At 38.5% G+C, this 9,879-nt stretch overlaps 2 protein-coding genes across 3 annotated transcripts; both read right to left on the reverse strand.

Annotated features, from left to right (window-relative positions):
* Positions 1–1,542: 1,542 nt before the first annotated feature.
* On the reverse strand, positions 1,543–4,752 carry LOC103440699 (uncharacterized). The gene is made up of 3 exons (XM_070816902.1): positions 4,683–4,752; positions 2,058–3,541; positions 1,543–1,881 (listed from the first exon to the last, which is right to left on the reverse strand). The coding sequence occupies exon 2, from the start codon at positions 3,503–3,505 to the stop codon at positions 2,078–2,080; it is 1,428 nt and encodes a 475-aa protein (XP_070673003.1). The 5' UTR covers positions 3,506–3,541; positions 4,683–4,752; the 3' UTR covers positions 1,543–1,881; positions 2,058–2,077.
* Positions 4,753–6,306: 1,554 nt separating this feature from the next.
* LOC114822799 (uncharacterized) lies at positions 6,307–9,618 on the reverse strand. Of its 2 annotated transcripts, none has more exons than XR_011578454.1 (3): positions 9,459–9,618; positions 7,113–9,125; positions 6,307–6,711 (listed from the first exon to the last, which is right to left on the reverse strand). XR_011578454.1 is itself a non-coding variant. In XM_029097977.2 (3 exons), exons 1-3 carry the CDS (start codon positions 9,527–9,529, stop codon positions 6,520–6,522), a joined length of 360 nt encoding a protein of 119 aa, XP_028953810.1. In that variant the 5' UTR covers positions 9,530–9,609; the 3' UTR covers positions 6,307–6,519. The 2 variants fall into 2 exon arrangements, 1 of the variants encoding a protein (XP_028953810.1); XM_029097977.2 differs by having other exon boundaries at positions 7,113–7,209; positions 9,459–9,609.
* Between the last annotated feature and the right edge of the window lie 261 nt (positions 9,619–9,879).

Consider the following 9,879-nt stretch of genomic DNA (forward strand, 5'->3'; position numbering starts at 1 on the left):
TCAGATGATGATAGTATTAAATACAAGTATTGTATAAAAAAGTCTAATTTACCAAACTAGGTTATGAGCCACTAAATAAACTCAACTAATCAGCTAATTTGGCTCAGGATCAATGTTTTAAAAGGTTCGCCTCAGAGCGCGCCTAGGCGTCCTCTAAGGCTGGGCGTGAGGGTTGCCGTCTCTATTTTGAGAGAGTGGGTAGAAGGCGTCGTTGGAGCCGCCTAGGCACGCCTCAGGGCTTTTTTTTTTTGGAACTCGCAAACCCAAATTTTGGGTAGGTTTTAACTACCTCATACCTCTTCCTTAGGGGTGAAATTTTTTTCCATAAGCCGATTTACCGATCAGCTCATAATGGTATGGGTATAGTTTTGGCATTTTTTTCATAATTGGTTGGCATTTTACCGAACCGACAATTAATGGCATGGCTTTGGTAATTGATTTTTTATGTCGGCGGTGTGCCATACCTACCAATATATATACATATTTTTTTTCTATTTAGATATTTTAGGTACTTTTTTACATGCTTGACTCCTCAGTTTTAGGGTTTAGAAAACAAATGACTCCTTAGTTTTAGGGTTTGAAAAATATATGCACGACTTCTAGCAGCCTTCTCTCAATTTTCTTCTTCTCTTCAACGCACACCTCCTTGTCATCCGGCCAACTGCTATCTTTGCCAGAAATCTTCTTCTTCATCAGCTTTCAAATTTAGGTAAATATTTGTGAAACCCTTCTCTTGGGGATTTATTGTGTTGCTTTATGCATATCTTACGTATTCATAGGACTGTTGTATTCCAGTATTATTTTTAAATGAATTTTTTCTGTTGTATCCCCTTTGGAGTTAGAAGATGTACTCATATATCATAAGCCCTAACACCAATCGATCGATCATGTAGAAAAGTTGAACTATATTTTATCTTTTTAAGCAAATCTGTAGAAAGGCACAATAAAAATATATTCTTGATTTGAGAAATTTGAGATTTTAGTAAACCACCAGTTGTGCCATTTACCAACCGAACTAGCCAATAATTTTGGCCGAACCAATTTTTGGCAACTGCAAGAAGACGGTTGGCTAGTAGTAACTAATTTTTGGTAATTATGTACATGTGGCTGCCAAGTGGCACAAAGAATTTGGCATAATTTGCCAACCGAACCCAGCCCTACTCTTCCTTGCAGTATCATCTCTCTGCCTTTCTTTTTTATGTTTTTTATTTTTTTTATATAATAGATGTGTGTGCTGTCTATGTGCATTGTTATATGTGTACTCATTGTGTTTTTCATCATCTATTACATATATATAACTATATATATTTATAATATATATGCGCTCAGGATGATTATCAATTAATATATTTTTTTAATATAATATATGTGTACGCTTAGTGTATATATTAAAAAATTTAGATCTCGTACGGCTTTGCTTTATGTCTCATGTCTAGGCCGGACTATCCCTCGGACACCTCAGTCACGCACGCTTTTAATACATTGCTCAGGATAAAGGTCGTCCTTTCCATCAGGTAAAATAAAGTTGCCAGTAGCTTCAACTGATTCAATAATTCTTTCCATAAATTATTTGCAAAAAGTTTGGCGAAAAAGTAAAAATCCAGAAATATAAAACGACCCTGTGTACAGAAGCATCCTCATAAACCGAAACCATAACTAACATAGTACTCAACCGTGCTAACACAATCTAAAAATGAATCAAACAAGAGGGTGAAAAAAAGAAAAAAAAGAAAAGAGAGTTCTCGAGGCCCTTTAACATTGCAGACAAAATGAAACTTCATGCTTTCGCAGTTCATTCAATGCTTCTTCTTCTTAAACAGTCCGACACGATCCGCAACCGAGCACAGACGTAATCTGAAGATGCTACTGCGGCTGCTCGATCTGAGAACGCCAAAAGCAAGGGAAAAAAAAGGAAAGAGTGATGAGAAAGACGTGAAACATTGGAAAATGACTACACTTCTGCGAAATGTGAAACTTACATACAGAATCTTGACACTAGGTTTTAGCGTAGTTTCATAAAAAATCTTGACACTAACTTTTAGCGCGAGAAAATTGACCTCATAATAGTCTGCCGCAGTCACCGCCTGTTATTTGTTGGCCATCTTTGATTTCTCCAGCGCAGCCTTCCAGTACGAGGGGTATTTTCAGGTGCTGAAGCATTGCCCCATCTAGGAGCACGACTGGTCTCTTCAGTTAAGGAGTTGTTTCCCCATCTAGGAGCACGATTGGTTTCTTCACGTAAGGAGTTGTTGCCCCATATAGAAGCACGACTGCTTTCTTCTGGTAAGGTGTTGTTGCCCCATCTAGGCCAACGACTGGTCTCCTCCGTTAAGGAGTTGTTGCCCATTCTAGAGGCGCGACTGGTCTCCTCTGATAAGGGATTGTTGCCCCATCTGGGGGCATGGTTAGCTTCCTCTGACAAGGAGTTGTTGCCCCATCTAGGGGTACGGCTATTTTGCTCTGATAACAAACTGTTGCCCCATCTAGGCGCATGACCACCAGCCTCCCCAGACATGGAATTGCGACCCCATCTGGAACGACTAGTCCCCACATCATCATTCAGTGCCCGCCAACGCAGACGTCTGGGACGAGATGTACTATCTGATACATTGTTGCTCCGTCTAGTGGAAGGAATGGTATCATTGTCATAATGAACCCTGGATGTCCTTCCTGATCTGCGGTTATGCGTCTGCTGCTCTCTGCCACTTGAAGAGCCACTTGAAGAATCCATCAAACGAGTCACAAGCATGACCTCAAGAGAACGAAACATTGCAGCGAACACGGTCGACATCCAGGAATTAAGATCCCCTGATGAATCATCAAGAAGTTCATCTCCGGGTCCTTGTTGGACCAAGCTAAGAACATCTTCCAAGTCCCTTTCACGCTCCAACCTTACCCAATCACTATGCCGATTTGGATCCACCTCGGATGGACGGACAGCAGGATGTTCAGACCTAGCATGCTTCCTCAGTTCTGAATAAGTCCCACTAAAGTCACATGTCTCAGAAGAGCAATTCCTCACTTTGGCATTCATGAAGTGGCGAGCAGCCTCTACAACAACATACCCATATATCTCTCCACGACAAAGAGGGCAAACTGGCTTCAAATCCAATTGACTGCCACAGGGGCTGCTTTGCCCAGGCGACGACTGTTCCTCGCTAGCAATGTGAGAGGTGTGTGTGAGAGGAAGTTCCTGCAACATAACTGTTGAGCAGCAAGGCGAAGATGACTTACAAAACTGGTCAAAGCAATTTGAGTGCCGATAGCTTGTATTGCACATGAAAGGCCTGCAGCCCTTCTCATGAGATGAGCATTTTAAAAGAACAGCATTGTGTGCGTGTTCCATGCAGATGGGGCACCTAGCTTCTTCCCACTCTTTTGCGTTATCTTTGCTTTCCAAAGGATTTTTCAGGTTGTAAGCATCAGAATCATCAGAGGTGCACGGATAAGGAGATGCCCTAGATCGATCAAGAGACAAGGAACTATCTCTTCTAACTTTAGGCATTTTTGAAGTTAAGAAGCCACCACAGAATACTAAAACCTACTTTTTTCAACACAGAACATTAGGAAGCGTTAAATGTAGGAAAGAAATATATTACATATATTACGAAAGACTGAAAAAAATGCATAGCAGATTCGGAAAACCAGACTTTAACAAATCTTAACGAAAAAAAGGCCTTTGTGTGGCATAATCTGTGGGTGCTTATGTGCATGATTGTATTCTCAATCTTAAATTGCAGAGATCATAATTGTTGATATGTCATAAGTATACTAATAGAACCATTTGATCCAAACAAAACAACTGAACCATTACTAATCACTAGTCAGGTAAAAAGAATATAACAAAATCTATCAACTCCTTTTCTGTATAACTAACTTTGACGCCACAATAGAAAGCAACACCTTAATCATGAACGCTAATAAATAATTACTAGCAAACTCCAAGAAACCTGCACAAATGTGCAGCCCAGTGCACGGGGCTACTGCCATTGCAGAGTCAGTTGAAAATAAATTTCTTGTATTTATCCAGGCTTAACTACAAACTAAGTACCCATATACACATACAATTTCTCTTCTCAAAAAAAAAAAATACACATACAATTTCAACGAAGCTCACCACCCACCACACGACCCATACCACTTAGCCACTAGTGATTCATGAAAATAGACACACTCGACCAAAATACATAAAATAATTAGATTTCAAAGAAACTCAACCTAGCTCCTAGTTCTAGTTCAATTCCTAGCCTTCCAATTAAATTACCAATTTTTCCTTATATCTTCGACATCAATACATAAAACGCAACATCATTACCTAAATAGCAGCCATTCAACACTACCCAAATCATAAAATTACACCCAGAAGCCTCACCGAAATCCCTTTGCCCATATTCAATATTCACAGTTGACCCATTCGACATTTCAGCATGAACAAACGATCCTAACATGTTCAGAGAAGCCATCAACCCAAATTAAAAGCAGCCAAAACCACAAAGTTAAAGAAAGCTAAAATTATCCACAAAAATTGACAATCTTTGCGCTAAAAATTCAAAATTTTCATAGTTTTCGAACCCAAAATAACGAAATCAATCAAAACTCAGTAATAATTTCACGATCTGCGAAAATAAATCGAAGAAATAGATCGTATCGAACTGTAAAGGATTTTAGGGTTCGGAATTTACCGGAGGTTGTTGTCGTTGAAGACTTTGGGGAAACTTCCGCAGAAGAGAGCGAGCGTTTCTAAGCAAAATTGAAAAAGTAGGAGGCGTGCTAGCTCTATATATACACAAGAGAGACACGGATGGCGTCTGCCAGGTGTTAAAAGACTATACTACCCTCAGTCTCTTGTTCTGGTCTGGACTTTATCGTAATTGGACTAGGCCAAACGGTTACGTCTCAAAATCCCAAAAGTTGAGTCCTGGACCATCGGGTTCCCAAATACCCGACCCGAGTTTCTTTTATCAACCCTGAGGTTTTTTTTTTTTTTTTTTTTTTTTGAGTATATCGATATTTTTACACTAGAAGGAGGGGGAGTTCGGCTAAGCCATACAATGGGCAACCTAATTTGATATCAAATTTGCCATCTACGATATTCGAACCTAAGACCTCTCACTACTTCTAAGCAAAGAGAGATATCACCAGATCGTAGTACTGAGTGACTTTATCAACCCTGAGTTAAACACATGTTTACTAATTTGGAATGAGAAGCAGAACGAGATTAATTCATATTCCAAATTTCTCCCTTGTTTAATTTCATCAAGAAACTGAAAGTTATCTGTGAGTTCTACACGAAATCGAGTGTGACATTCCTAATCTGTAAGGAATGTGATTCTTTAGGGAGGTAAATGAGAATAAACTTTTCTGTAACACTGATATTTCTTCTCTATCACTAGCACAAAAAAGTAAAAACAAAAAACGAAATAATGGTTAGACATAAAGTTTTATTTACTTGAGCTCTTCTTCAATTAAGAATCAATTAGAGCATTACAAGTAGGTATACTCTTAAACCTTTTTTTTTAAGAACAATACTTGGCTGCTGAAAATTCAGCAGCCATTCCTACTTTCAACCAATCAAATTTTGACACGTGTCCAAATAATGAAATTATAAACACAAATTGAACACGTGTCCAAATATGATTGGGTGAAAGTAGGAATGGCTACTGAATTTTCAGCAGCCAAGTATTGTTCTTTTTTTAATTTGTTGGTTTTAATAAAAACTATCAGCTCATAAACTATAGTATATACTTTATATTAAGCTAACCTGCATCATTTTTAATCACATAGGTACATGTCAATGTTGTTCAGTTTATATTAACACAAATTTAATATAAATCTAAAGCTGAAGGGTAATTTGGCATTCACCTATTTTCTATTTTATTCTCATTGTTGTAATTTGATGCAGCTTTCAAGTTAACACATGCATAACTTATGTTCATAGTTTTAAGTGTTAATTAAAAAAAAAACAAACAAACAAACAAAGCAGAAGTACTGTGACTTTTGTTTCTAATAAGCCTTTGATTTTTTTAGTTCATGCAAACAACATGCTTTCTGAATAGATTAATTCATGAAGTAGTAGATGGAGTGGATGATCTTCATTGACTAAAGTAGTAAATTGTTCAGATGGTTAGAACTTTTCTTTTCATTCATTGACTAAGGTAAGTAGTAAATTGTTCAGATGATTAAAGCTTTCATTTTCAATCCACTTCGTCTTAAATTCAAATCCTCATTTCGTTCTGAATTCAAAACCCCCTATTAATAAGAGTTAAAATAATAAATATCACCTGTATTATAAAATACATATATGTGTCAACTGAAAATTACGAAAATTTTATTTATAGTACGGCGTGACTAGTAACACCAAAATATAAACAATCCCATGTAATAGACTAATACCACATAGGACTTTTCTATCTTTAAGCATGTATCAAGCAGCAATCTGACATAGAAAAAAGTTAGGGAAAATTAATCGAAGTCCAAAAATATCCAATATTTTTCCACCACTGCTTCCTCCCTCTATCTCTAATCATCCTTCTTGTCAATGGTAAGAACACCCTTATAGGTTTGATCCATCGGATTCATATACTCCCCAGTCTTCTCCTTTTGAGCCTTCAGCTTCATCACCTCCTTTGCCTCTTGGATAGCGTCGTAGATCGGGTCCCCTCCTCCTTGGCCCTTATTTTCTAATGAGCTCACCATCAGGCCAGTTCTTTCCTGAGACATGGGAAATCTAAGTCCGGCTATATATGCTTAGAGTATGAGCTTTTGAGATCAGGTGGCCGGCTGTTTCAGTCCAATTTTAATGTCTTATAATGCTAATCCTTATTGGTGAAGGATTATTTCCAAGCATTAAAATGATATATTGTAGAAAGCATTTTCCTATAATTTCAAGAGAGAAGCAAAGATAGTATATATAGTCGCCTCAGCTCCCTCTTAGTTTGAAGATTGGGATTCCGACAAAGAAGGGAAGCACTACTGTGTTTGGTTCCGCAATTTTATTGATCCATAGCTTTATCAAATGGGAGTTCTTCAAGCTAGTCTTCTTTGTTAGCTTATGGATTATGGTTTTGTGTTATGATCAATTGTGATTTGTGATACTTCTTATGCTTCCCTACCTCCTTTGCCTCCCGGATCGCGTGGTAGTTCGGGTCCCCTCCTTCATGAGCTTGGTCTTCTAAAGAGCCCATCATTTGGCCAGTCCTTTCCTGAGACCTGAAAGATACAAGTTCGACTATGAAGGAAAAATATAGTACTAAAAAATGTTGATGTTTTACTGTAAAGTTAAATAACCATTTTGCAAAAGCTGTCTGTCCTGTAGTCTGTACTCTCTCTCTCTCTAAAAAACCCCTCGCAGAAAACCCTTCCGCCGCCGGCCTCCAGCTCCTGCTTGGGGCCGGTGGCTGCTACCCTTTCAATTTATGTGTTATCCTCCTCCCCTTTTACTTCCTCGCTCGGCTATGGTCCCGGTTCCCGTTGTGGTTGGAGATCTATCTCCAGGGGCTTTATCCCTCCCCGCAAATACGATTGCCCCGACCCTTTTCTTGGATCGGTGGAGCAACCAGCCATCTAGTGGTGGTATGGCCGGAACTCTGTTTCCGGGTTTTGTGCCCTTGTTTCAAGGTACTATTCCGTTGATTTGGGGTTTGTGGGAACAGATTTGGGGTTCGTGGGGTCGACTTTGGGGTTCTACTCTCAATCAACTCCAATACTTCGAATCTGCTCTCAAATTCCACTCCTGTTTTGGGGGATTTCATCTCATCTCTTGTATGCTGCTTCTGGTCAGAGACAACTATATGTTGTCACCCCTACAAAGGTCTGGTATCTGTTTAGAATGGTGTTTACACCACCTGACCTTTTTGGTTACAGCTTGGTTCTGGGTACTCGTTTGTGTTTGTGTTCGTCTGAGGACCGAAGGTGTGGCGTTCGAGAAGGTGTGGGATATTCCTGATCTGCAGGTGGGGTTTCTTTTCTACATCTCTGAAGCTTTGATGGGTTTTTGTATTGCTCTATGCGGTGGTATCTCACAGGTGTTCCGTTCGCCGGGCGTCTCCATCTTTTCGGCGGCGGTTGTGGCGGCGGGTGTTTCTCGGCTTAGGGTTATCAGGTTTTGTAGAGGGGTCACTTTTGGGCCTCTTCGGGTGGACTCTGGCTTTTGGGCCGAGCCATATCTTATGTAATTTTTTGTTTATTAGGTATAATTGAGAACCTTTACTCATGCGATCAATGCATATGTGGCGTCTCTTTTGTACCTCCCTCAGTTATGAGGTTGTTGTCTTTGTACTGTGTCCGTTTGGACTTTGTTATATAAGTCCTCCTTGACCAAAAAAAAAAAACCATTTTGCAGAACATCTCTTAATTTTTTTGGAGATGGGATTACTCTTGCCACGCCATCTTACTTGAAGAGTTATTTAAGCCTACTATAAGGGGTAATTTAAGTTTAATATGCGAACAATACATATTTGATCACGTGAGATCAATATACAGTTGGACACTTAACTTAACATGTTATAATATTTGGAAAATAAAGTTTGACATGTTATAATATTATGAAAAATTGAAGAAAATTCTATTATAAAACTAATATGAGACAATAACCACTTGTAAGAACATAATCCCTTAATTTTTTCACCCTCCATAAGTGTAACCATCAAACATAATATAACATGAAAATATAGCATGAAAAATAAGTTCATGATCTAGGGGGATTTTTTTTCTTCACATTATCGAAAAGTAATCTGAAATTAGAATCATTATGCCCATTGAACTGAAGGATATGGATCTTAATCATATTATCAATTCCACCTCTGACATATACTATATTATATGTTGTCATATTGGTCGGTACATCACACATATATATGTGTGTAGTCCCTTTATGCAAAAGGATAGATGTGAGACTCACTTCATATCAAATTTCAACAATCTGAACCGTATTCCACCTCTGACATATACTATATTATATGTTGTCATATTGGTCGGTACATTACACAGACACACACACACGAACACACACATATACATATGTGTGTGGAGTCCCTTTATGCAAAAGGATAGATGTGAGACTCACTTCATATCAAACTTCAACAATCAGAACCGTCTAGTTTGTAAATCTCGATTCATAGATCATCCTTGCAAAAATTCAATTCAATCCAAAATCATTTGACTATTTAATTATCAAGATAAAATTTCATTGTTTCTTATATAACAAAATATACTTTAATTTTTTTTTAACCCAATTAAATGTCTTAAATATTTTCGATTTGACCAATATTTTGTAAGGATGATTTATAAGATGCAATTTAAAAAATAGACGGTTCGGATCGTTAAAATTTGTTGTCGTGTAAACCCTACAACTAATCCATATTTTTATTTAAAAAAAATAAGGATCTCTTCCTTTAAAGGCTTTCTATATATATGCATTCATGAAGAGAATCCATAGGAAAGTTGAGGATTATACATACCTGAGCTTGGCCCTTGCCTTGATCACCAGATTCACGGCTCCGTTGCTCTGTCTTTGATCATGGAACTCCATATTCTCTCATCGTAAAACAGTGAGTGATATATATATAGTGTGTGCGCGCGCGCGCGCGCGTCGAGAGAGAGAGAGAGAGAGAGAGAGAGAGAGAGAGAGAGAGAGAGAGTGAGTGTGTGTGTGTGTGTCTAGAGAGTGTGTGTGTGAGAGAGTTGTGAGAATTCTTCTAGCTAGTTTGCGGTGCACCATGGGGCATGTGGCATATATACTACATGACTACGTTTCAACTGGGGCTGGGTGATCATCACATGTCCTGATTTCTTGACACGTCGTCTGGTACTTGCCTTGTTCTGTAGGGTAGCAATCCTACCTAGTTTACATTGATACACGACGTCTCAGTCCATATCAAA

The sequence above is a fragment of the Malus domestica genome, chromosome 17 (assembly GCF_042453785.1).
Source record: "Malus domestica chromosome 17, GDT2T_hap1".
Classification (NCBI taxonomy): domain Eukaryota; kingdom Viridiplantae; phylum Streptophyta; class Magnoliopsida; order Rosales; family Rosaceae; genus Malus; species Malus domestica.

Bases quoted from the DNA above. Each gene is read 5' to 3' on its own strand.
- LOC114822799 (XM_029097977.2), bottom strand. From the start codon at position 9,529: ATGGAGTTCCATGATCAAAGACAGAGCAACGGAGCCGTGAATCTGGTG. The intron at 7,210-9,458 runs GTATGTATAATC...TGTATCTTTCAG, and splicing joins AAGGCAAGGGCCAAGCTCAG to GTCTCAGGAAAGGACTGGCC. The intron at 6,712-7,112 runs GTAGGGAAGCAT...CCCATGTCTCAG, and splicing joins CGATCCGGGAGGCAAAGGAG to GAAAGAACTGGCCTGATGGT.
- LOC103440699 (XM_070816902.1), bottom strand. From the start codon at position 3,505: ATGCCTAAAGTTAGAAGAGATAGTTCCTTGTCTCTTGATCGATCTAGG.